The 27542-nt window shown below is 46.6% G+C and overlaps 1 protein-coding gene and 1 long non-coding RNA gene across 7 annotated transcripts in view; one reads left to right on the top strand and one right to left on the bottom strand.

Annotated features, from left to right (window-relative positions):
* Nucleotides 1-2887, top strand: part of LOC137541745 (uncharacterized) — a 131524-nt gene extending 128637 nt beyond the window's left edge. The window contains exon 5 of the long non-coding RNA XR_011025260.1: nt 2865-2887. This is a non-coding gene — a long non-coding RNA (uncharacterized lncRNA). The remainder of the gene's footprint in view (nt 1-2864) is intronic.
* Nucleotides 1-27542, bottom strand: part of GCGR (glucagon receptor) — a 197060-nt gene that overhangs the window by 23822 nt on the left and 145696 nt on the right. For all 6 annotated transcript variants that reach the window (XM_068263211.1, XM_068263210.1, XM_068263213.1 and 3 more), the window contains 6 exons: nt 21936-22042; nt 19112-19265; nt 16359-16512; nt 14081-14141; nt 7461-7530; nt 5208-5296 (listed from right to left, as the gene is read on the bottom strand). In XM_068263211.1, coding sequence (XP_068119312.1) covers nt 5208-5296; nt 7461-7530; nt 14081-14141; nt 16359-16512; nt 19112-19265; nt 21936-22042 — 635 coding nt within the window. The remainder of the gene's footprint in view (nt 1-5207; nt 5297-7460; nt 7531-14080; nt 14142-16358; nt 16513-19111; nt 19266-21935; nt 22043-27542) is intronic.

The raw sequence follows: 27542 nt of genomic DNA on the forward strand, positions 1-27542 counted from the left end.
AGATATTTTTAAACAAACCGACGCAGTTGTAAGTGTCGTGCATGCACGTCATCAATTCGTCAACAGGAAGTGAGCGTCACTTCCTGCTTGGCCTGCTGCCAGATGGGGATTATCCCGTACTAACATAGGAATCCCTGTAGGCCTGTTTTTGGCAGTGTGGTGTGGCGCCTGGGCCGCACCGCTACCGCCAATCCGCAGTGTCAAACCAGCCTCACTGTTCACAGGGCTGAAAGAGAAACTGGAGTGAAAATAGAACATTAGTAGCAAAGAAATTAGTCTCATTTTTATTTTCAGTTATATAGTGTTTTTTTATAACATTGCATCATTCTCTAATATTTGCAGTTTATACACTACTCAGCATTCTAAATGATTTCACAGAGCAGGCTAATGACCTTTTGAACCCCTCTCTGCAGAAAAAAAAAACTAAATACAGTGGCAGACAGTTGAAATAATAATAAGCTTCAGAAGACAGAGCTCTCCACGACTTTGAAAGTCCTGCCTGGAGCTCAATGAAGACCTTTTGCATAGATAACAACTGGAGTTTCTGAACTCTTCCTGTACTGGAAACAATTAAAATCTCTGCTGCTAATGTTTTTTCTTAGCAGTACTACACATACAAATCATTATCTCATAAGTTTATTTTCAGTTCAGATTTCCTTTAATGAACAGAATGTGCTTCTTTTTTTTACGGTATTCATTTATAAAGAATTTAATTAGCGATTGCCCATTGTAAAATCTTTCCTCTCCAGGATTGATATTCTGAAATTTAACAAAAGGTGTTCCTATCTTTAGTCCTGTCAGGTGATCTCTGCGGAACGTACGTTTGTAGGGGTGGAAGGCGGGATTCCGCATAGCTAACTGGCCTAGGCTAAACATTACTGTGGGGCGTTGCTACATACCAATATACAGCAATTAATAGATGTATGAACTGTATCTAAAGCTGAAACCAGGAAAATGACCATAACAGTTAATGCATTCTACTATATGTCCCTACAGGGCCTCTTTAAATGGACTCTGAGGAGTGCCCAAATTTAAAAGTCACCCGGCGACATCCGGGCCTGGTGTCGGCCAGCTCTTCCTGATTGACGCAATGCATCATCATGGCGGCCGGCGTGACAGGTCTGCGCATGCGCGGGTTTTCCACGCATGCGCAGACCTGTCACGCTGGCCGGCGTGATGACGCATTGCGTCATTAATCAGGAAGAGCCGGGTGTCGCCGATAATGGGGGTCGGCAGTAGTGATGGGAATTCCGGCTCTTCTCAGAGAATCGGCTCTTCTGAATCAGCTCCCATTAAAGAGCCGGCTCTTACGGCTCTGAATCGGCTCTTAATTAAATATCACTAGACACCACTCAGCATCGGATTAAAAGCCCCGCCCCCGTCTCCATGCCAACTCCAGACTACTCTGACTGAGGCAATCCCTCCTGCTACTGCTCTGCTCCACCCCATGCACTCCTACAAGCTGCAAGAGGAGGACTACGTCTCCTAGAATGCCTAAGGGCTCTTTCACACTAGAGGCTGCGGTAGAAAAAGCTGAAAGTCAGCCTTTTGCTTAACGCCAATACATAGCGTTTTCAAAGCCTTTTGAAAGAGTTTTACAGCCCATATGAAAACGTCCTTTTTTTTTTTTCTTCTATAAAAATAAGTGAACAAGATAGCTGCAAAACGCTTTGAAAAGGCTTTGAAAACGCTGAAGTTGGCGTTTTCCATTGACTATCATTGAAACGCCAACAGCCAACTTCGGCTGTAAACAGCCCTGAAAAAGCTCCTGGGAGCGTTGAAACGCAACGCTCCAAAACGCCGAGTTAGATGTGAAAGGTAAAATGAAAGTCTATGGACTTTCTTTTACCTAGCAAAACGCCAACTTCAGCCGTGGCGTTAAAACGTCGAAAAATCCCTCTGGTGTGAAAGGGCCCTCAGCGCCCTTTATTACGGAGCAAAGCAGAGCTAAAAGGGGCAGCTGAGGCATCGGCTCTTCTCAGAGTGAGCATCGGCTCCTCTGATTCACTTCAAAGAGCCGGCTCTTAGAGCCGGCTCGTTCGTGAACGACCCATCACTAGTCGGCAGAGGCTGAAGGAGACGAGCCAGGAAGACGCCGCGGGACCTCGTCGCCTACCCTGAGCTGAAAGAAGCCCCAGGTAAGTGTATTCTTTAAAAGTTGGGCACTCCTCTGAGTCCCTTTAAAGCCTTGTACATATGTAGGAGGACTATCACACCGCACAGATCAGGATGGATCCCTTGGGTGACAGTTTGGGAGCTGGTGCTGTATAGACATGTCACCAGTCTGCAGACTAGCAATGTGTCTGCTGGAATTGGGGGGGGGGGGTGGAAGGATGATGCACAATGGGCCAGCTGTGAGCAGGAGGAACAATGCATTTAGGGGCAGCTTACTAGATTCTCGATTACTAGATTCTCAGCCGAAGCAGTTTTAAATCCGGCTGCCGTGGCCAGGTTAAGTCAAGTTTATCTATGTAGTTGTATATTGAGCCCAGGTTGTACCTCCTTGGACTCAGTGGTCAGCCTATAAAGGTGCACTACGGCCGCCAATGACTGGTCCGTCAGACCATCCAGCTGAGCGGATCGTTCAGGAACAGCCTTATCAGTCTGCCGACAGTGCGTACACACGCGCTACTGTCGCCTGAAAGTCCGCCCAGTGGGAGGGTCTGACTGACCCGTCGTTGGCGGCCGTAGTGCGCGTGTACGCACCTTAAGTGGCGTTTATTAAGCACAGTCCACATCTTTCATGGTCTGTTAAATTCATATTATTGCTGTATTGTTCTGTTATCAATATACTGATGTGGAATGTTGGGTAAATGAAGGTTTTATTTTGTTTTAAATGCCTTTATTTCCTTTTGTATTTACAGATTACAATAAAGTATTTGACAGATATGCTTGTGTGTGGAGTGGTGCATTACTGGGGTGACTTTGGCTTCTATGTACAGCCATCCAGCCTGCCATAGTATAGTCATTGTGGAGGTGGTATTTGTATGGACAGTAATCTGCAAAATTGGCTCTCCAGCTGTTAAGGAACTACAATTCCCACAAATGCATTTGCCTTTATGAATCATGACTGTGGCTGCCAGACTCCTGCAATGCATTGTGGGACTTGTAGTTCCTTAACAGCTGGAGGGCCCGTCACTGCGGGGGAGGGAGCACGTCACTGCGGGGGGGGGGGGGGGAGCAGGGAGCACGTCACTGTGGGGGGGGGGGGAAGCAGGGAGCACGTCACTGTGGGGGGGGGGGGGAGCAGGGAGCACGTCACTGCGGGGGGGGGAGCAGGGAGCACGTCACTGCGGGGGGGGGGGGGGAGCAGGGAGCACGTCACTGCGGGGGGGGGGGGGGGAGCACGTCACTGCGGGGGGAGGCACTATGCATGTGACCCAGGCTCATAGGATTGTCATTTTTAGCAAAAAAAAATACATGTAGAACCGACCTTAGGGCTAGTTCACACTGGGCGATTTTTCAGCGATTTGCTGATCACTGGCGATCAGCAAAATACTGCTGCTAATGCAAGTCAGTGGTAGTGTTCACACTGTAGCGATCGCCAGTGTTTAGCGATTTGCTGATGGTGCATGCAGCATTTTTGGAGCGATTGCATTTCAATGTTATAGAATCATAAAACGCAATCACTCCTAAATCGCTTCCCTGTACAGTGAAAAAACAGCTTTTTGCTGATCACCGACGATCAGCAAAGCGCTACCAAAGTGCCCAGTGTGAACCTGCCCTTAGCCATAAAGTAGGGGTGAAGATAGTAGGTAGGTATAAAGTAGGGGTAAGATTACTGCCAGGCACATAGCAGGGGTAAAGGTCAGTACAGGACGCAGTTAGTGACAAGTTCCATGCCGGGTGCACAGCAAGGGTAAACACTGGCAGATGGTCAGCAGATTCTACTATCAGATAAATCCCTCACTGGCTGATAAGAGAGTAATCTACTGCTGCAGTATGAGAGCTTAACTCAGGGGCGCCTCTAGCTATTTTGTCACTCCAGGTGAGAAAACCTATGGCAACCCGCCCCGCCCATGAAAATCATAACATGGCGGCGTTTCACCAGGAAATAACCTTAATGCATCAATGTTTCACCAGAAAATAATTGTAATACGGCAGCGTTTCACCAGAAACAGAAGGAGGTACACAGAGCGGCAGCGGGAGGTACAGGGGGACAGAAGAAGGCATTCGGGCCAGAAGGAGGCATAAAAGAGGACTGAAGGAGGCACAATGGAGACAAAAGGAGGCACAATGGGGACAAAAGGAGGCACAATGGGGACAAAAGGAGGCACAATGGGGACAAAAGGAGGCACAATGGGGACAAAAGGAGGCACAATGGGGACAAAAGGAGGCACAATGGGGACAAAAGGAGGCACAGGAAGAGAGGAGGCACAGAGGGGACAGAAGGAGGTACAATGGGGGACAGAAAAAAAAGCACAAGGGGGGGGGGGGCAGAAAGAAGCACAGGGAGACAGTAGGAGGCACAAAGGGGATGTAAGGAGGCACAGGGAGACAGAAGGAGGCAGAGGGGGACAGAAAGAGGCAGAGGGGGACAGAAAGAGCCACAGGGAGACAGAAGAAGGCACAAAGGGGCACTGAAGGAGGCACAGGGGGGCATAGGACAGAGGTGGCACATGGGGACAGAAGGAGGCACAAAGGGAGACAGAAGGAGGTACAGGAGGACAGAAGGAGGCAGAGTGGGACTGAAGGAGGAACAGGGGGCAGAGGTAGTACATGGGGACATAAGGAGGCACAGGGAGACATAAGGAGGCACAGGGGGACAGAAGGAGGAACATGGAGACAGAAGGACAAATGGAGGGTCATACATGGCACAAGGGACAGAAGAAAGCACAAATGGGAAAGAAGGATGCATAAGGCACAGGTGGCAGCTGCCTGCAACTTGCGCTAAGTAGATGCAGTAAAAGTACGTAATAGACCACCCACAGGGTGGGGCTTAATTTGGGGGCAGGGCTTAATCCAGCAACATGGCACCCCCAGGACCAATGGCACTCCAGGCAATGGCCTGTACTGCCTATGCCTAGAGGCGCCCCTGGCTTAACTACGCAATCTATTCATAGCATTTAAAGTCTGATGGCCCTCTCACTACATGGAACTGGTAAATTGGCCAGTGATTGCCAAATCAAGAGGATATATGTACACATCATAACAAAAAAAAATGAAAAGCAATGCTGGCATCTTAGTTGGCATTATAGATCTCTCACCTGAGTTTATAGTCTGTGTACCTCATCTGATGAGCTCGCATCTTCGACAGCAGGATTTGAATAATCCTCATGAATATTAAAAAGTTGATCTAAAAGAGAAAAAAAATAGTTTTGTTTTGTTTTTTGAAGGAAAGCATAATGAATCTCATATGTTACCTATTTTACTAAAACTTAGAATAGAGACAGTTTTCCCAATGTATGCCATATGTCAGCATTCATGTACTTAAAGGGCATCTGAAGGGAGAGAGATATGGAGGCTGCCATATTTCCTTTAAAGCAATACCAGTTACCTGGCAGCCCTGCTGATCCGCTGCCTCTAATAATTTTAGCCATAGACCCTGAACAAGCATGCCGCAGATCAGGTGCTTCTAACATTGTCAGATCTGATATTATCTGCATGCTTGTTCCTGGTGTGATTCAGACACTACTGCAGCCAGCAGCCAAATAGATCTACAGGGCTACCAGGCAACTGATATTGCTTAAAATGAAATAAATATGGCAGCCTCCATATCCCTCTCATTTCAGTTTTCCTTTAAAGTGACCCTCTAGTGAGAGGGATTTGAGGTTTTTCCTGCCTACTGGTTATGGGTCTGTAGATCAGCTCAGTGAGCAGGAAAATAACATTCTGAAAGAGGAGTCAGCAATAACTTATTCTAGATTACTTTAAAGAGAAATTCTATTTTTTTTTGGCGGAAAAATATCCACAACTTCAATACTGCTCTGTACGATGAAAGGGTTAATGGCAAACAATTTCAGCTTGCCCTCTTGTGAATATAAAACACAGCCTCGCTACATCAGACCTAGCAAAAATTGTTAGAGCAACTACTGACCAACGGATTAGTCCCGGGTAGGGATGGTCAGTACTCCATCAACTCGAAATTATTTATATTTCACTATGCACATTTTGTATGCACATTTTTGCAGCTTGGAAATGGACCAATCCAATTTTACCTCTGCAAGATTTGATTGGTTCATTTTCAAGCTGCATAAATGGTCATGCAAAATTTGCATAATGTTGCATCGACTTGAAATTCTTTGCCTCTCATTGGCCATCCCTGGTCCCGGGTATTTGCAAGTACGTATTGCAGCACCACCACGGCAGTCATTTGAATTGCCGGTATCTCATTCTTACTAGAACTCTCTGCTATAAAGGCCTAACCCAGCACTACCACCGAATGGCAGACCCCCTCCCCTGTAAGCATCTAACATTCCCTGTAGGCAGTGGGGTAGCAATAGGGGATGCAGAGGGGCCCTTGGGCCAGAGGGGCCCTCCTTCAACCCCAGTATTAGTTCTCGATTGGCCCTGTGCTGGTAATGATCACTTCTATAGATGCTTTGAATACTAGTAATCACTAATAAACTGTTCCCCGTCCCCTTCTTGCACCCCTGACACAGTGGTTGTCCTTGGCAATTTTTGGTGCCCCGTATCAATTATGTATAGAGAGCTTGAGGGGGCCCCCATCATTAGCGTCCACACATTGGGCAAATTGGGGCACCTGACCCCCCTGGCTACCAGCTCCCCCCAGACGCCCCCCGCTGCCTAGTGACAGCAGGCAGCCCAGCGTCAGACCTCCAACCAGTGGGTGCGGGCGCTAGGACCTCGCGGACACCACACTGATATGGGGAAGTGACATCATTTCCGCATATGCAGAGTGGTGTTCACAGAGTACCATGCGTCAGCTCACACTGGCTGACTGGTCGCCGGCTGATTCTGAGGTCTGACTCTAGGCTCTGGCTGCTGTTCTCACTAAGGTGAGGGGGGCACCTGTCACTACATAAACTGGGGGGGCTCCTGTCACTACCTAAACTGGGGGGGGGGCTCCTGTCACTACCTAAACTGGAGGGCCCTTGTCACTACATACACTGGGGGGTCCCTGTCACTACCTGAACCGGAAGGCAACTCACTACATACACTGGGGGGCTCCTGTCACTACCTAAACTGGGGGGCCCTTGTCACTACCTAAACTCGGGGCTCCCGTCACTAACCTGGGGGGCTCCTGTGTAGGAGGCGCTTGCAATCTAATTCTTTCTATAGTGCGAAAATTCGCATAAAAAAAAGCGTAAAAGTTTACATGCAAATTCTTATAGGATTTTTTTGCAGGTGAAAATGTCACGCTACAGTGGAAACGTAGCCTAAGGGACAGAGGATCAGCAGGACAACCAGGCAATCTGCATTGTTTAAAAGGAAAAACATATGGCAGCCCCCATATCCCTCTCACTTGAAGTCTGCTATAATGTGAATGTGATACTTACCAGTATTGCGAGGAACACTGGCGAGCGCAGGATCCACCAGAAGGCCATGTTGTTGTTTATAGTCCAGCACCTGGGGGTGGAGACAAAACCACTGTCAGAAATGTGTAATATAGGCGGCAGTAACAGCTCAGAGGAACTCCTGTTCTACCAGTAAAGGTGCATGGATCTTCTCATTTATGTCATGGTTACAGATGCTCTATGACAGGGGTGTTTCTACACTCTGCCGAGCCCCCATCATCCACAAGGCAAACCTGGGCAGGTGCCCAGGGCCTGGAGAGAGTCTAGGGGCCTGCCTGGTGGATGCTAGCCCCATCAAATCTTACAAAAAAAGCCAGATGACCATAAGTGGGGGGCAAAAACTGCTATCTTGCCTAGGGCCCCATTTCAACTCCGTCCTTTTAGGGGGCCCGCTTATATCAGCAAATGCAGAGCAAAGGTAGCAGCAGAGTGTTATACATTGCCTGCTTCCGGCAGCAGGACAGGTCCTCTTTACTCCCCTCTTCAGTGTATGTAGCTTCACGCTGTGCAGCCAATCACCATGCGGCTCTGGCTCATTGTGAGTCACGTGATGATTGGCTGCCAGGCTCGCGGCTATGCAGAAGTGGAGTGAGAAAGATCTGTTCCCCCAGTAATGTATAACACTCCACTGTTCTGCATTTGCAGACAAGAGCGGGCCCCAATAGCACCCAGGCCCTCCTGGGATGGTGGGGGTTGCAGGGGCTTTTCTTATGCCCCTGATCTGCGAGATGCTGACTACTCCAGCTCACATGGTAGTTTAAAGAACAAGTGACACCCATGCTAACCTAGAAATAAAAAAACACACATAAGTAGATAAATACTACTTCTACTTGCATAACAGATATTGCACTGTCCACGTTATGATTCCTGTAAATTTTATAAAGGAAAAGCAGAGAATCCTATTCTTGGTTACCTTTGAATGAAGCTAATCCTGACATTTCCTCAATCACTCTTTTTTTCTCCTCTTGCTAATTGTGTATTTGTTACCTGCCCTCCTCCCAGAGTCTTCAGACACTCCCACTGAAGTCTATACTAGGAAGTATAGACACCTTCTTATGTCATTAGGAGTAGGGGGAAATAAAGGGAAGAGGAGGAATATATTATAGATAAAAAGACCCCCCCAGCATGCAACCGTTTGGCAATGGCAATTAAAGGGCCAGTGCTCCTAAGGTAAGTGATAACTCCAAACCATAACAGCAGAAAAAGTTTTGAAATTTTTGAATGCAGGATTAGCATCTTTTTTACTTAATACACTCAGACCAGCTGTTGAAATAAGATTTTTATGGTGACAATCCCGGTTTAAAGGCAATTTGTATGCAGCTTGCAATTTGTCTCAGTCAAAAATTGCAGGAAGTGATTTGTTTGGCTGAGTAAAATTAGCAAGCAAGCCGGCCGTATTTGCATGTCATTAACCATGTCTAATTTTGAACTCACAAAAGAAGGATCCCCCTTCCCTCGTGTTTTTTAATCTCTGTGAAATGTGTGATTTCAAATAAGCATTCAACTATTGCTGGATGCGTTTTATACCTTCACGGAATAGGATAGCTGTATACAGGTAAAAATGCGCATGTCAGAAAAGGGCGTCAGGTCTTTTGGGTGTGGGGTGACGCCGCTAGTATATAGAATATTGCCAATATTCTAAAGAGGAACTTAAACCCAGACTTAACTTCATCCCAATCTGTAGCCAATACCCCCTTCTCGAGTGGAAGTGAGATATGAAGTGAAAATTGCATGTTGTGTATCAGGCCTTAACCACTTAAGGACCACGGGCTTAAACCCACCTAGTGACCAGGCCATTTTTTACAAATTTGGCCACTGCAGCTTTAAGGGCTCACTGCAGGGCACATAACTCAGCACGCAAGTGATTTCCCCCCAGCCCCCACCCCCACCCTTTTCTCCACACCACCAGAGATTTCTGTTGGTGGGCTGCGATCCCTCCCCCAATGTTTATTTTTAAGAAACATTTGTTTATTTTTACAATAAATTCTCTGCCGCCCAGGGGGACAGCCACGTCACAAGGCTGTCCCCAGTAAAGCGCTGCTGTAGATCGCAGTGCTGTACAGAGTAAATAGATGTTGGTTTCGCCATCTAATGCTGCATATACACTTGTGTGATAAAAGTCTTTGGAAAAGGCAAGATCACAGACCAATTTTACCCCCTTCCATGTAGTATGAGAGCCATACCTACACAGTCTATTCTATGGAGCTGAACTCCCCATCAGACAAAATCTTTGCAAGATGCTGCACACAAAGATGCTGTACACAGGGCCGGGCCGAGGCATAGGCTGGAGAGGCTCCAGCCTCAGGGCGCAGTGTAGGAGGGGGCGCAGAATTCATTGAGCTGTCATTCCTAATTGTGTTTGAAGCAGAAAGAAATAAGAAAATGGGATACATGACAGTGACTGCAAGCCAGATAACTAGAGATTAACCACCCTGGCGTTCTGATTAAATCGCCAGGGTGGCTGCGGGAGGGTTTTTTTTAAATAAAAAAAAAAATATTTCATGCAGCCAACTGAAAGTTGGCTGCATGAAAGCCCACTAGAGGGCACTCCGGAGGCGTTCTTCCGATCGCCTCCGGCGCCCAGAATAAACAAGGAAGGCCGCAATGAGCGGCCTTCCTTGTTTTGCTTACATCGTCGCCATAGCGACGAGCGGAGTGACGTCATCGACGTCAGCCGACGTCCTGACGTCAGCCGCCTCCGATCCAGCCCTTAGCGCTGGCCGGAACTTTTTGTTCCGGCTACGCTGGGCTCAGGCGGCTGGGGGGACCCTCTTTCGCTCAGGCAGCACACGCGGCTGGCAAAGTGCCGGCTGCGTGTGCTGCTTTTTATTTCACGAAAATCGGCCCAGCAGGGCCTGAGCGGCAGCCTCTGGCGGTGTTGGACGAGCTGAGCTCGTCCAGACCGCTCAGCAGGTTAAGGTGTTGGGGAGGTTGGGGGCCCTGGGGCACCCCTTAGTCTAATAGCAATCAGTGTGTGATGGCTGGGGTGGCAGGGATGGAGGGGCGCACTTTGGTGTCTTAGCCTTGGGTGCTGGAGGACCTTGTCCTGGCTCTGGCTGTACACATTCAAAAGATCATTATCTGCAAAAGATCTCTTCCTGCAATAGATCCATTCCTGCAAAATGCATTCATAGTCTATGATATCTGCAGACCCTCATACACACCTTGTTTACCAGACTTCATCTGCATATCTGGCAATCATCTGCAGATCTGAAAATGCATCCTGGTGGATCTGATCTGCAGATGATTGCCTGTTAAACAAGGTGTGTATGAGATCTGCAGATCTCATAGACTATGAATGCATTTTGCAGGAATGGATCTATTGCAGGAACAGATCTTTTGCAGATACTGATCTTTTGAATGTGTACAGGCATCTTTGTGTGCAGCATCCTGCAAAGATTTTATCTGATGGGGAGTGCAGCTCCATAGAATAGACTGTGTAGAGTATGGCTCTCATACTACATGGAATGGGGTATAATTGGTCTGTGATCTTGCCTTTTCCAAAGACTTTTATCTCAAGTGTGTATGCAGCATAACAGTCTCCTAGTGGCGATCGCTGCTGGGAGACTGATGGCGGAGCTCTGTCATTCAATCGGAGATGTGCGAGCATGGGCGCGTGCGATCTACTGCATAACCCCGCCTCAGGACTTCACGCCAATTGGCATGGAGCGGTCCTGGGGCTGTATATATACACTATATATACAGTAGTAGGTACTTATCCGTTAGCCGGGCGCATCCGGCAGGTGGCGCTAATTACTATTCCCCCTCCAGGCCGACATGGATAGTAGGGAAAGATGTAACTCTGGTGGAGTTTTGTCGCCACCTAGAGGATGCGCCCGGCTAACGGATAAGTACCCAGTAGTATAATAAATACATATGCACAAAGTGAGATAACAGCTTTTTCCAACTGCCACGCAAGCATCCTATCACACAATGCAATGAGGTTCACAGTCAGGAAATGGTCATGACATCACATTGTGGGAGGGGTTTCACCACAATATCAACCCTCCAAACACCCCCCCCCCCCCCCCCCATGGGAAAGGGGTATTGGCTACTGATTGGGATGAAGGTCAATCCAGGTTAGAGTTCCTCTTTTTGCAAATATTGCATTTTTTTTTTTTTAACACATGACGTTTTGAAGTGGAATGAATTTAACCACTTGAGGACCTCAGTGTTAAACCCCTAAAGACCAGGCCTTTTTTCCTTAAAAAGGGCCATTGCAGCTTTAAGGCCAAGCTGCAGGACCGTACAACACGGCACACAAGTGATTTGCCCCCTCCCCCTTTTCTCCCCACCAACAAAGCTTTCTGCTGGTGGAGTCTGATCGCTCCCCCAATGTTTATTTTTTTATATCAATATTTATGTTTATTTTTCGAATAAAATGTGTCATTTTTTAATAATTTTTTTTTTTCACCCATCTCTCCCTCTGTCCCAGAGCCAGCCAATCAGCGTGATCAGCTGTCATAGGCTTCAGCCTATGACAGCCGATCAATGCATTGTCTCCCAGGGTGACAGTTGTGTCTACGCCGTGGATCGTAGCGCCGTACAAGCTAATTAGACGGCGGCGGTTTGCGGTTTCGCCGCCTAACAGTCTCCCAGCGGCTGAAGGAGGAGCTGAGGAGCTGAGCTCCGCCTACCAAGCGCAGATGAGGGGGGGCTTGGTCTCCTGCAAAACAGGCCCCAAGGACCTTACGCCAATCGGTCCTAGGGCTGCCGCCACGTCCATCAGCGTGATGTTGTCGGCAAGAGGTTAACCTAATGAAACTCCCAGAGAGCTGCAGCTTTAAGGCGTTGGGCGCAGAGTGGCGCGGTAGTGCCAGGTAACAGCAGATCCGCGTCTCCACCAGGCTTTCCGCACATTTCAGAGCTGCTCTGCTGACATCTGGCCCGGGCCCAGCGTTCCAGGAAATTGGCCGCTCTCTGTGACAGGCGGTAATGAGTCTTATCATGTATAACAGCTCTTAGATAAACAGCAGCCATTTCACACAAATTATGCTGCGCAAGCTTCACCAGGGCTCAGCTTATGCTGGGTTACTGCTGACACCAGCTAAAGTCTGAAGATGGCCACACACCATACAAGGAAAAGATCCAATTTTTCACCAATTCAATAATTTCGATCGGTTTTCTTTGTTTTACAAGCCAATTTCCCGTTTTTTCCCCCGATTATTGGATATTGGACACCTTGGAAATTTCAGACCAGTTTTATCGAGAATTGTATGGTGTGTGATGGATTGTCAATTACTTGAGGTACATTTCCAATCAATTTTTTTCTGAGCTTTCAATTCTTTTATTCATGATTGGGGAAAACATTGAACATCGGTGTGTGGTACATTAGTCAGATTTTTAAATTGTTACAATCAATCAGAAAAATTGATTGCTATTCTTGAATTGAACAGATTTTTAAAAAAATGGTATGGTGTGTGGCCACTTTTAGCCATAAAAGGCCGAGGCACGGAGAGGGAGAGCGAGGTCAGCAGTATGGCCGCTGGAGGCACTCCGCTAATGGTGGAATTGCAGGACACACACGCCTGGAGGACAGGGGGAAACGCAACGCTGCCTCTGGGGTATTAGTAGATGGCTAGCAGAGGCATAACTATAATTTGTCGGGGCCCCCAGCAACCCCCCCCCCCTCCAGCCACAGTATAAGGTAGCTTCCCTGCCTGTGACAATCCCCCCTCCCCATCTGGGTCGGCGCTTCCATTAAGGCAAAGACGGACCGCCCAAGCATCTGTTCCCCTTTTTAAAAATTGAAATTTGTGGTGCTGTAGGTATCGTGGCTTGAAGTGGCAGGGAGGCATATACTTTACCTGATTCCACACCGGCCCGGTTGCCATGGTTTCCTCCACCTTGCCTTCCTCCATTCTTCCTGGTGGTGAAACGCCAAATTTCAGACGGCTGCAGTGGCGTTCTCCCCATCATAGCAGGCATGTGGCATCATGTCAGTACGTCCATGCCTGCGAGGAGGGAAGAGGCTCTCTGCTGTTGCCAGGGTGCATGCGTTTGACCACCAGGAAGAAAGGAAGGTGAGGCGGAGAAAACCACGGCAACCGGGCCGGTGTGGAATCAGGTAAAGTGTACGCCTCTCTGTCTACCGCTCACCTCATGGAGCTGCTGGGTGGGGAGTTTGGGCTGGGGACGAACCGTGGGGGGGGGGGGGGGTTCAAAGGTTGGATGGTGTTAGCTTAGGGTCCCCTTAAACTGGCCCTGCTCCGCATTTAGGCAGAGCAGCAGCAGAGTACCAGCTTCCGGTGGCATGACAGGTCCTCCTCACTCCTCTATTCAGTGCAGCTCTGTACCGTGCTGCCCATCACCTTGTGGCTTCAGTCTCTGCAGGTCATGTGACGTGCATTGGGAGCCGCAAGGTGATAGGTGGCACCATTGAAGAGAGGAGTGAGGAGGACCTGTCATGCTGCTGAAAGCAGGTAAAGTATGACGCTCCACTACCCTGCATGCAAGCACAGGAGCGGGCCCCTCTCGGATCCCCAAGCCCTAGGGCTCAGTAAATGTGATGCAGATTGGACTGTACCATCCTCTATGTCACCCTGCTGCCCCAGCCACAGGGACAAGCCATTGAGCAATCTCACCTCCTTAAAGATACTTACAGCACATTTTCATAGGTGTATTTCACGGCCACCCAGGGGATGATGAAAAGAACTGGGGCACCTAAAAAACAGAGCGAGAAACAGCTATCATCACATATTGCATTGCATGTACTCTAAGGCCTTGTTCACATTACAAATCGCTAGCGCCGAGCACTTTGATGAGCTTTTATCAAGGCGCTTTTCTAAGCGCTTTTGCTGAGCGAATGTGATTTTCACTTCCTGATGTCAGTCAGGAAGTGAACTCTTTGAACCGGAAAATAATAAGTACAATGTATGTATTCTTCAAAAGCTCTCAGGAAATCTCTATACAAAGTGTTTTTTCAAGCGCTTTGTGATTTCCCTATACCTTGCACTGAGCAACAACGCTCAGAAAATGGTACATGCAGCACGATTGTGATTTGTAACAAATGGAAACGCTTACATGTGAACACTCGGATAGGAGATCATTGCACAAGCGCTTTCAGGGCGGTTTGCAAAATCACCAGCGCATAGAAAATAAAATAAAAATCAGCAAACGTTGATAATGTGAACAAGCTCTAAGGCCCCTTCCCCACATTTGTGCTGCAGGCAACACAGCTATCGGTTGCAGTGCACGGCACTTACATTGCTATGAGATTCTCCCCAATACGGATGCGATTTCCATTCGGTATAATCAGGGCCTGTTTAAGCAACAAGGGGGCCCTGGAGAGCTAAAGTAACGTGTGGCTTTAGATTTTGGGTACTTAATGCAAAATATATCACAAAATTGTTTTGAAACAATTTAGACGTCTACACACGATGCAATTTCTTCTCAGATCCCCAGTCGATTTGATGGAAAATTGTACCGTGTAGATGAGGCTTTAAATAGATGTGCCGATTTTACTCATCCTGGCTAGGGTCAGTACCTATTTGGTAAGGAGTCCTTGGGCAAGACTCCCTAACACTGCAGGGTGGCCCCTTGAGTGCGCCCCTAGTGGCTGCAGCTCTTGAGCTCTGAGTCCAACGGGAGAAAAGCGCTATGCCTCTATGGTAACGCCGGTCCTGATTTGTAAAGGAGACAATTGCCCCAGGGCCCCAGAGCCTGTAGGGCCCCCAGTGGCTACAAGAGGAAAAAAACCTTTTTAAAAAGAGCTTTTGAGAAAATTGATTTTAAAGTTTCAAAGGAAAAAAAAATACACATTTAAAAACCTGCCGACTTTAACAGTTAATAGCAAATCCACCTTAAATGCTAGAAATCCTAAATTTGCAGGAAGGAGATCATTGGGAATAAGAGGAAAAAACAATTTTTCAAAAAGACCTTATAGTTTTTGAGAAAAATCGATTTTAAAGTTTCGAAGGAAAAAAGTATACTTTAAAATGCGGTAAATGTCACTTTTAGTAGCAAACCTAACGGTAGTGTAATTTTACATGCATCAAAAGAAAGAGCAATACATTTCCTGACGGGGTTTCCAGGGAGTCTATACGCAGCCGCAGCGCTTTGGCCAGGGATCGTTATACAGCCGCAATATGGCTTTATGAAGATTCCCATTTTCCCAATTTTTTATTTTAACCATTTAAGGACCAGCGGTCTCTGGGCACTTAAGGACCAGAGACCGCTGGTCCAATCTCGACAGAATCCAGACGAATCGCAGCACATACCCGCCGCAACCGCCGCTCGCCGAGACCCCCAGGACATAGACTCTGCTGTCTCTATGACGGCAGAGTCATGTGAGCCGGTCAGGAGCTGCTTTCATTGGCTTCTGACCTGTTTTTCAATGTAAGCCAATGGGAACTGCTTACATTGAAAGACAGGGCCAGGAGCCAATGAAATCGGCTCCTGACCGGCTCACATGACTCTGCCGTCATAGAGACAGGCAGAGCCTGTGAGATGCGGCGAGAATCATCGGGTTTGAGCGGCGCGATCGGCAGGGAGCGACGGAAACAGCGGCTGCGGGCAGTGATTGAGATCTACGCCCTGCCAGCCAGGAGCCCACCAAAACAGGGCGTAGATCTCAATCACTGCAGTCCTTATCTAGTTAAGAGTGTTGGAATTTTTTTTTTTTTTTTGGTAATAATGTGGGGTCCCCCCTCCTGAAACTTTTTAACCCCTTGTCCCCCATGCAGGCTGGGATAGCCAGAATGTGGAGCTCCGACCGATTGTGGCTTCACACCCTGACTATACCAGCTGCAAAAAAGTTCCCTTAATGCCAATTTTTGTTCCGGGGTATCTGATGGTTGGGGGGCCCCCAGGTTTATTTTGCCCTGGGGCCCCATTGTTGCTTAAACCAGCCCTGATACAAATGTTAGGATTAATACTCACCCCAGCCGATGCAGACGTAGAGCGCAAAGTAACTCCGCTCGGAGAATACGGCCAGCACCAGCAGGTTGTGCAGGTAGATCCCCTCCACCAGCAGCCAGCAGTAATTGGAGATGATGGCGTACTGCATGAGGACTGAGGCCGCCCGGCATCCAGCCTGAGGGATGACAATACCAAACACCAATCAGAAGACAGTGAGAAAGAGCATAGCAATAGCCATAGCAGCAGCTATGGGGCCCTGGAGCAGAGGGGGACCAGGTGGTACTTGATGTGTTCATTAACTATCTTGTGCTCCTCCACCCTATGAATTTGTCTCAGTGCCCATGCACTATATGCAGTGTAGATAGCATGAGAAATTACATTTCCTAATTAACTCATATCCATAGGGTAGGGGCAGGAGGCATTTCCCGAGTGTGCCTACATCTTATGGCCCCATAAACTCTAGCTACGCCACTGGCAGTGAGCTTCTATTCCTGCTTAGATGTACTGCCCCATCTCACTACCTATACCGTGGAGGACAAGGGACTGGTATGGGGTTTAATGCTTTCTAGCTACTACTCTGGTTAGACATACCTCCCAACTTTTTGAAATTAGGACACTTAAAGAGACTCTGATGTCTCTCAAAATACAGGTTTTTATTTTAAAAAATCTCTAACATCAGTGCCCTAACTGAAACGCCGCATCCCCACGGCTGAACACCAACTAAATCACTCCAAACTCCTCAGCAAAAATCTATGACTTTCTTGGTAGTAGATTTTGCTGCCCGGGGGAGGCAGAGCTTTGGGCTGTAGCTCTGCCTCCATGCACGTCAATCTGCGCTGATCACCGCCTCTACCTCGCCCCCTCAGTGAAAGAAGACAGAGAGGCAGGCGGAGGCGGAGATACGCTCTGATAGGCGCGTGTAGAGGCACAGCTACAGCCCAAAGCTCTGCCTCTTCACGGAAGCGCTCCCCGCAATGTGTCCCGGGGAGTTTAGGGTGTTTTAGTGTGCAGCCGCGGGGATGCAGCGTATCAGTTAGGGCATTGATATTAAAGAAATTTTTTAAAATAAAAACCTGTATTTTGAGAGACTTCAGTCTCTTTAAGCCATGCGCCCATGCCACACCCCTAATAAAAAAACCAGCAATCCCCTAGTCATGAATACCATAAGGATTTCATAAGAAAAATAGGTTTTATAATTTCAACCACACTGATTCTTTCTATCCTGGTTCATTTTCCTTCAGATTAGTACTTGAAAATAAAAATAGATCAATTTAAAAAGGATGGGAATAAAAACATTTAAACACATTTTCAGTAGAGAAATACCTATATTTACACAGTCATCAGTACATCAGTCCTGAGAGAGAGACACATGAGAAGGAAAGAGGGACTGGGTTCCCAAAGAGGGACAGTCAGTCCAAAAGAGGTAAAGTTGGGAGCTATGGGTAAGATGAAGTTTGTTAGATAGGGAAGGTCAAGGCAAGCCTGGGAAGTCTTCTGCAACGTATTTTGGATACTTACCTCCGGAGGGGGAAGCCTCTGGATCCAGAAGAGGCTTCCCCCATTCTCCTCGGCCAGGCTGATCCAGGGATGAGAACCCCGAAGCCCTTGTGTAGCAGCAAAGACCCATTCAGGCTCTGGCAGAAAAAGCAGAGCGGGTCCATGCTAGTACACATGCAGCTTTTCAGGAAAGCGCTGGAATGTGCCTGCGGAGGAGCACAGGGTAAGCCTCTCCAGGATTCAGAAGGTTTACCCCTCCCCAGGCGACTATCCCCATATGGGCACTTTTTTCCGTACAGGTACACTTTACCATGAGCCACACATACATAGAGATCAGACATTTGGTGGAGGTTGGCCTTAATTATAGAGTTAGGTTAAGATTAGGCTGCAGGGGAAAAAGTTAGCATGTGCTGCCATTATCTTCCAATGGGCGTAGTGAACCGACGGTGGCATGTACGCACTCACATACACCGCCGGTTCACGGGGCGTCACTACAGGCACCGGGAGAGGAAGAGGGAGCGCACTGACTGGTGATCAGTGAATGGGAGCGCTTCAATATGGTTATGGTGCCTCGACGAGGGCAACGCTTGCAGAGGGGAGGAGTCACTGACGCTAGTTACTCCGCATAGACTTAGCCACACCCCTGCCACGCTCCAGATGGACCAGCAAAAAACAAACAAAAAACCCTATCCTGTCTTATCAGTAAGGTCAATCAATTTCTGCTAGAAATGGATCCAAATTATGATCAGGCAGTATGTCGGGGGAACAATCTTTGGCAGAGTTTATCAGGTTTTTCTCATCTTGCTGTCAGCAAATCTGTTAGCGCCCCCCGCCCCCCCCCCCATTTGGGACACAAATAGCAGTAAACCTACTGTGGTAACATTTACCCACTGTACCTTAGAAAATCTAGACATCAGATATAACAGGATCTCTGTTGAGGTGGCCACACACAATACAATAAATAAATAAATAATAAAAAAAAAAAAAAGAAGATTTGATGTTCCCGTTCTGGATAAAAACGATCAGTTGTACAAAAAAATAAAAGGTTTTTTGTTTTGTATTTGAAACGAGAAATGTCATCGAAATTTCCTGTTCAATTGGGAGTGGTGGAAAATCCTGATCAATTTGAGAAAATTGAATGGCGTAGGACTGATTGTAAAGTTTTAACCCATCAGAATAAACAAAAAAAAAATCAATCGGACCGCCTGAATAAAAATTGTATGGTGTGTGGCCACTTTTAGGTTGAATCACTGGAAACACTGCCATGACCTCCTCACCACGCTGCTGTTCCAGACATCCGGATATTCTTCATCGATCTTCTCGTTGTAGCGGGTCTTCAGCATGGCGTCGATCACCAGCACGGACACGCCTCTTAGGATGAAGGACGTGAAGAGGTTAATGTGGATGTAATTCCGCATACAATGAAGTTTGCTGTAACACACACCAGAATAGCACCAACAGTCAGGGAGGGAGATTTACAGACAAATGCGAATTTCAGCTTGTATGATCCAATTGCCAAATGGTTAGCAGAAAGGGGGCGAGATGCCGGGCACATAGGGTTAAAAATAAATAAATGTCCAAGCTTTATTTGACCATCACGGGTTAAAAAGGCGCTCGACAGACATGGGTAGGCAGGCAGTGGGGGGGGTAGGTACAAACAGTGGTGATTAACTGCTTCATCAGAGGTCAAAATCTCCTTTGTAAATTGCCCACCGCAAATAGCCTCTGATGAAGTGGTTAATTGCCACGAAACAAAAAGGAAAAAAAGACACAGGAAACGAGCAGCGCCGGTTCAAGTAACAATGGGGCCCTAGGGGCAAGAATAGCCTGGGGGCCCCCCAACAGACACCACCCTGACCAAAAAGCGTCATCAGAGGCCATATGTTGCAGCCAAATCTCCCTCCTGGGCCCCTGAGCTGGCTGCTGACCCTCCCCCAATCATCCCCCAACTTAACAGACTCTGCAGTGTCCCTGGGGAGCAACAGTTCAGATGGGGGAGGGACAACTTGGGGGCCCCTACAGGCTCTGGGGCAACTGCCTATTTTTTCCTATGGTAGCTCCGGCCCTGGAAACAAGAACGGGAGCCCCGATTGCGTAGTATGTTGATTACTGAATAAGAAAAGCAGTTTCTCACAAAGGTAGGTTGCGGCGGCAACCAACCACTTGAAGCAGGTGGAGACAACGAACCAGATCCCACTCGGGATGTCCAGGCTAGGAGTGGAAGTGGTCACTCTACTTCTTACAAAAAGTTGGCTAAAACAAGTGAGTGAGTGTGTGTCCTGCATGGACTCATGCCATTGCCAACCCAATTTAGTAATTCAAGACCAAATAAATCCCCACAATAAAGGGAGATAGTTGCACAGCCAATCGATGCTCTTTATTAAAAGTCATAATAAATTCATATAAGCCATAGTAAAGTCAATGAATTTACAATAATGAAAAATACATAATTAAAACCAAATAAAAACCTTGTGTTCTCACTATACCTTTTTCTTTTTTTAAACACAAATTAGGCAGTAATTACTTCATATTCTATGCTTTTTTTTTTTTTTTTTTTTTTTTTTTTTACACACAATTGTATTTGTCCATTTGTCCTGGATAACACAACATAACATTTAAACTACAGTATGTCTCTCGTACAATGTAAGGTGAAAATATATAATATGGAATTAAAGAGGTTTCTGTTGTTGTCTGTGTTTTTTGTACTCCATCAATATATAAAAGCCCCTACTTGCAAAAACAACAGTATTATACCCTCATGACAAACATTAAAAAAATTAAAGTTTCTAAAGTAACCAAGTATTTTTTTATTTTTAAATTATGTCACTTTTTTTTCTTTACACAAGTGTTTAGTCTTGGTAGCTAATCGGACAGAAGGATTTTTTTTACTACATGGGATTTCATTTTTATGCAATCTTATTTTTTGGGGCTACTAGATCGCGCTACACAATTAACCCTTCACAGGAAGGGTTTTTTTTTTAGGTTTTATGAATGAACAGGACTCCTGACTGGAGCCATGTTCATTCATTCACAGGCATTTGGATTGGCTTCAGGAACACGTACTTATTCACCAATCCCTGTAGAGCAATTCCAACTGTGAACGAGTAGTTGGGGTACACGGGCAGGCATGGGCTGCTGATTGACAGGACACACCTGTACATCCTGATTGCCATAGCACAACTCTAACTGGATGCATTGATACCTCCATATTGAGTTAACAGGTTAAATGCCAGAAGCAGCAGACAGATACCTCCAATGAAGCCATCAGTAGACAGCAACATGCATTAGGTCCCCTTCCCCTCCTCACCATAGTGGTCTTTACTCTGACCGAGGTCTGCATGCAGCATCTCTCTTGCAATTTGCACAGCAATTATGTGGTTGCTTTTTGCACCAGCACCTGCCAGTGTGCATTTTTCATAGATACTGTATTCTTTTATTAAGATTGTGCATTCCTCAGCATTGGGCACTTTACAATATCTATAATTGTAGTTGCATACAATGTGCACTTTTTGGTACATGATCCATTTTGCAACGCAAACATTTATTTAGATACACTGCCTGATAGATTCTTTGGTGGCTCCACCCAGTTTGCAGGAGATCTAGTAAGGGCACAAGGTTTTTAATTGGTTTTAAATGTTTTTTTCTTTCATTGTACACTAATGGAGTTTGATGTGGATTATTTACATGAATGTATTATGACTTTTAATAAAGAACTTTGATTGCAACCATCCCGTGTTGTGTTGGAAATTTAATTGTTGTGGGTGGGATTTATTTTGTTCTTGGATTATTCGTTTCAGTTTTTTCTTCCCATGTCAGCTCACCACAATAATATTTAATAGAGGTCCCTCCTTTTCTGTTAATATTGTTAGTAAACCTAATAATTGTAGTTATAGGTATATTTGAGGTGGCAAGACCTCTAACCATTCAGTGATCAGATTACAAAGAACAGACATGGATTCTAATCCAACCATTTTTTCCCCACTGAATCAGAGATCCAGATCCGTTGCCTCCGATCCCCTGAAAAAAGTATGGATACACCCAGTAAGATCTCCCGGGCTATTGGATATGGACATGAAGACCGTTTTACCAGGCTTTTCCTACCTGAATCCTACTAGGATGGCGAGAGCCAATATCAGGGTCCCGACCGACATGGAATAGCCAATGGTGTACATGATCTTAAAGCTCTCATAGGTCTTGGCAAATCTTTCCTACAAAACATAAAAGAATAACCATGTATGGGCAATTCATCCACGTCGTTATAGTTTTTATCATTAACTTCTAAGATCGTTGCTTATGGTTCTGTGACCAGTCAAAAAACATGAAAGCAGATAGTTGAGCTCTCACTCAGCTTCACTATTTACTGACTTAAGGAAGTCGGTGAAAGCTCAGGAAACACCTTGTCGCATGTAATACATTTTTTTTTTAAAAGCCAAATGTAATCTTGTTGTAATTAGGCCAACACTTTACAACCAATGTTTAGGCTGTTTTAAAGAGGAACTGTAACCAAGGATTGAACTTCATGCCAATCAGTAGGTGATACCCCCTTTCCCATAAGAAATCTTTTCCTTTTCACAAACGGATCATCGGGGGCTCTGTATGGCTGATATTGAGGTAAAACCCCTCCCACAGTGTGATGTCATGACCAGGGTGCTGACATCACACTGTGGAAGCCTTGTTGCATTGTGGGAAATAACAGTTGCCAGCAGTAAAGATGTCACACTTTTTTTCATTACATTATTTTCACTGGAGTTCCTCTTTAAACCTTTTCATTCCCTAGATTTCCATTGATGTCTGAGAATAAATTTGGGATTAGCAATCCTTGATTTCCAACTAATGGATAAGGATACGCTTCCCTAGCTGTATATTGGTCGGCAGGTATACGCTGATCAGCGGCGACATTAAAACCACCGAAAAGTGAGCTAGACCGCTTTAATTATCTTCTTACAGTGACAGCTAACAGAAGAAATAAGAGGAGACGGAAAGTGAGGCAGGACAAATGAGTGTAGGGGGGACTCTGATCCTGTGTCTAGTCACCACGGTTTGGCCCTTATCAAAATCTACAAAACTTCAGGTCTGGTGGGGTGTTCCAGTACGCACAGGGCCGGATTTAGGGCAAGGCCACCTAGGCCATGGCCTAGGGCACCACAGGAGCTAGGGCACCAAAGCAGGCTAAACTGGTGCAGCATTTGCAAGCATGTAAATGCTGCAATGCATGGAGATCAGGCGAGCGCCTGACCGCAGTACTGTTCTCTGTGCACGTTTGCATTGTCTATGGCTATGGACTTGAGCAGCATTGGAGACGGAAAGGAAGAGGAAGCTTCTGCACTGGAGATGAGAGGAGAAATGAGTGACACTGATGGATGCTGGATACCTATACTGAAAGGGGGGTGTTGGTGGGAAAAGGAGGGATTAAGGGAGTCATCTGGCTACCTATACTGGATTGAACAGAAGGAGGGGTCATCTGGCTACCTACACTGGTGGGAGGGGATATCAGGCTACCTATACCAGAGGGAAGGGGGAGGGGTCATGTGGCTACCTATACTGGAGGAAGTGGTCATCTCACTGCGTATACTGAAGGGGGGCGGCTGGTGACAGTGGCCTTGGGTGGTAAAGAGTACAAATCCGGCCCTGTGTACGCAGTGGTTAGTACATATGAAAAGAGGTTTAAAGCCACACCATGCTAGATGGTTCTTGGCCACCTATGCTGAGTATACAGCATGTGTACCTTTCGGTGTGTCTTAGCGATCTGCATGGTGGATCATCTCGGTCAAGTGCATTTGTTTGCCTACTTGCCTTGACCTCTTCCCTCCTCCATAGCAAAAGAGATATCAAGTCATGACCCTGATGGGCAACAGTTCTTGTACAGGTGTACGAGGCTTACGTTCTGGTTCAGACGGCTGGTTGCTGGCGTTTATCCTCATTGTTAAACGCCGGGATTGAAGATGCCCTGCACTGAGAAGAGATGAATGGCAGCATTCATCTCAATGCGTTAACCCGTGAATCTGTCACATGGTCATGGGCACCCAATGCTGACTGATATGTATGGGGAGCAATCCTAGGCTGCCTGGCCCATGCTCACATAAGAGCTACTGTAGCCCTAATTGGTGAACCAGAGTCGAAGCTCAGGTCAAAAAGTCAATACATACCTTAAAAGGAATGAAGCCTCTGGATCCTATAGAGGTTTCCCGAGTCCTCCCCGCTCCTGCAGCCGCTTGCCGGGACCCTCCTTAACATCAGGCCTGCGCTCCTCTTCTGGTATGAGCATGGCCATGCTGCACCCGAAGGAGCACAGCCGTGCCGTAGCATGGAGCCGCACTTGCACAAGTGGCTCCGGCTTACTGAGCAGATGCGGCCATACTCTCTCTTACCTGAAGAAGAGTGCGGTCTGATTTTCCTACCGACAAGCACTTGTTGGTCATCTTCAGGGATCGACGCTTGGCAATGGGGGGACCAGGGCCGGATTTTTCATAAGGCACGGCCTACAGGCGCCTTATGTGGGAGAGGCGGCCCCTCCTCCTCAGATCACTGACCTCAGGAGCTTACAATCTAATCCGTGCCTCATATAACTGAGCTCAGGCACTTACACCCTTATCCTTGGTCTCATGTCACTAAGGATGAAATTAGACAGTGATTAGAGCGTAAGATTCTAAGGCGAGTTAGTGACATAAGGCAGGAATTAGAGTTCAAAATATTTTTACTTGGGGGTGTGGCCTATGTTCAGGGGTGGAGTTTAGGGCACCAGAACGCCTGTGCCTACAGGCCTCTGAGTTGTAAATCCAGCCCTGGGGGACCAAAAGATAGCGTGGGAAACCTTGAAAGAATCCAGAGCAGGGGATAACTACAAATCACAGGGACCCCCAGCAAAAACTTTTATAGTATTGCAAAAAGGGTGTGTGCATCAAACTTTAATAGGGCCCCACAAGGTTTCCCACTTTTCCCTTGTCTGCCCCTGGTGGTGACCCTCACAGCCTGGGGGCCCGTCTTGCAAGGGACATAAAACAATCATAACCTTCAAACCTATAACCAGTGTAGCCACAAAACATATGATGTGAAGAACGGACCCCTATATTGAGGGAGTGAAGAGAGGTTGCAGCGGCTGCTTCCATGTAATTATGTCCCTGATTCCAGAGGCTTCCCTCTTCTTAGGGAAAGGCTGCACTTTTGTACACAATGGTCACCTCTGGTTCACGTTAAAGAGAAACCGTAACCAAGAACTGAACTTCATCCCAATCAGTAGCTGATACCCCCTTTCCCATGAGAAATCTATTCCTTTTCTCAAACTGATCACCAGGGGGCTCTGTTTTGCTGATATTGTAGTGAAAGCCCTCCCACAGTGTGATGTCAGCGCCTCATAGCACTGAGGTACTGACATCACTGTGGGAGTTTTGTTGCTTTGTGGGAAATAACAGCTGTTTCCAAATGCCAAAAAAAAACAAGCATCTCCTTCCAGTGACATCACCTGCCAGCAGTAAAAATGTCACCATGTCATGAATGTCAGAATGTAAATCAGGGAGAGGAAAGATTTTACAATGGGCAAACACTGACTAAATCATTTATACATAATTATTGTAAAATGAAACACTACCACATTGTTTTCACTAGAGTTCCTCTTTAATGCTGGCTATGGTAGAACGGTGTCAGCCCTCACAGTGCATCATAGCCCGCTCTATAATCTCCAATGATCATTATAAGCAAGGAAAAAAAACGTATTCAGATATAAATTATAATAACCGATGTGACTAGAAAGGCGTACACATCCCAAGATACTTTTTTTTTTCTATAGCAAATCATAATATTTTTTTTCGCTTCAGTGTCTCTTTAAGAACACCTGTAGTGAAAATAACATTGAATAAAATTGCTTACTGTATACAATATTGATTTATAGATTAGTCAGTGTTTGCCCATTGTAAAATCTTTCCTCTCCCTGATTTACATTCTGAAATGTATCATTGGTGGTGACATCTTTAGTTCTGCCAGGTGACCTGTACAGAATGTTCGGTTACTGAGAGTTCTATGCACAGAGGGAGATACTGCTTGCTTGGCAGCAGGAAAAAGCTGCTATTTCCCACAATGCAACAAGGTTCACAGTAGGAATGATCTAAGAGATGCAAATACTTCTGAGTTAATGCAAATTTATGTAAATGTTTATGCAAATATATGCAGCTTGAAGTTGGACCAATCAATGTAAACCTGGGTGGGACTCAATTGGTCCAATTTCCAGCTGCATATATTGCCATAAAAATGTACATACATTTGCATAAACTCAGAAGTATTTGCTTTTCTTTGATTATCCATAGTTTACAGAAAGCAAAGTGTCAGGACCATGGTCATGACATCACACTGTGGGAGGGGTTTCACCACAAGATCAGCCATACAGACCCCCTGATCAAAGGTAAAGATTTCTCGTGATAAAGGGGGTATCAGCTACTGATTGGAATGAAGTTCAGTCCTTGGTTAAAGGGAACCTAAATGGAGAGGGATATGGATGTTTCCTTTTAAACAATACCAGTTGCTTGGCAGTCCTGCTGATCTATATGGCTGCAGTAGTGGCTGAATCACACACCTGAAACAAGCATGCAGCTAATCCAGTCAGACTTCAGTCAGAGCACCTGATCTGCATGCTTGTTCAGGGGCTGTGGCTAAAAGTATTAGAGACACAGGATCAGCAGGGGAGTCGGGCAACTGGTATTATTTTGAAAGGTAAAATCCATATCCTTCCCAGTTAAGGTTCCCTTTAAAGTTCCTCTTTAGTTCGTCATTAAATAAGAGTACCTGTCACAATGTGACATGTGCCAGCAGTGGGATAGCTGTATGTGATGTGTAATCAGTGAAGCAGACGCCCAGGACTCCGCAGTGTATAACAGACTCTCCTGCAGCGACAGTAGCAGGAAGCAGATCTCTGGCACAGCGAGGACCCAACCTGTGACCCGCGGGTGGGAAAAGGCTGAGGAATGTCACTGGCACGAGGCCCCAACACCCATCAGGAACTGCCAGACAGGAAAACAATGACTCGCAGGAGACGGACACCTCATCAGTATACAATGGCGGCAGAGCCGTGCCAGTCCAGCACCAGAATCACTGCTTCCGAGAGTCCCATACGGGCGAATGAGGTCACTGGCCCCGCCAGGACTACGTAATGCTTATACAAATCTCTTCCGCATTACATGGAGGATATAAACAGTAACTGTCGCCTTATCTCAAGTGCCCTGAAAGTCAATAGGACAAAGGCCCTAGAGGCTGGCATGTAAATCGCACCTCCGGTCACAGATAGAATAGGATGTGGCGTTCAGTATGGCCAAGCTGAAACCCTTATGTATTCTGAAGATTTGATGCCCAGATGGCGGCAGGAAGGTCCTCTCTTCACCGGTCCGATACCAGTTTAGGCAAGGCCAGAGGGAGGCGCTGCCAGCTTCATATCTGTGCGGTTTCTCTCGTCTGTGGACCGGGGCTGTTTTTTGGCATAAGCATACCAGGCAGATGCCTGGGGTAACTACTGCCTGAAGGGGCACCACAGAGCTGTTTACACATTTAGAATGATGCAAGGGGTAGATGCATTTCAACTCTAATTGATATCATTTTGGTTCCATTGACTAAGTATTGCACCATTTCCCATGTGGCGTACATGCATATGGATAGGTGTGTCTGCGATACTTGTGGTGCAATACCAGATTCATTTGAGTCAATGAGAATCATTATCAGTTTGAGATT

The sequence above is a fragment of the Hyperolius riggenbachi genome, chromosome 12 (genome assembly GCF_040937935.1).
Source record: "Hyperolius riggenbachi isolate aHypRig1 chromosome 12, aHypRig1.pri, whole genome shotgun sequence".
NCBI classification, from domain to species: domain Eukaryota; kingdom Metazoa; phylum Chordata; class Amphibia; order Anura; family Hyperoliidae; genus Hyperolius; species Hyperolius riggenbachi.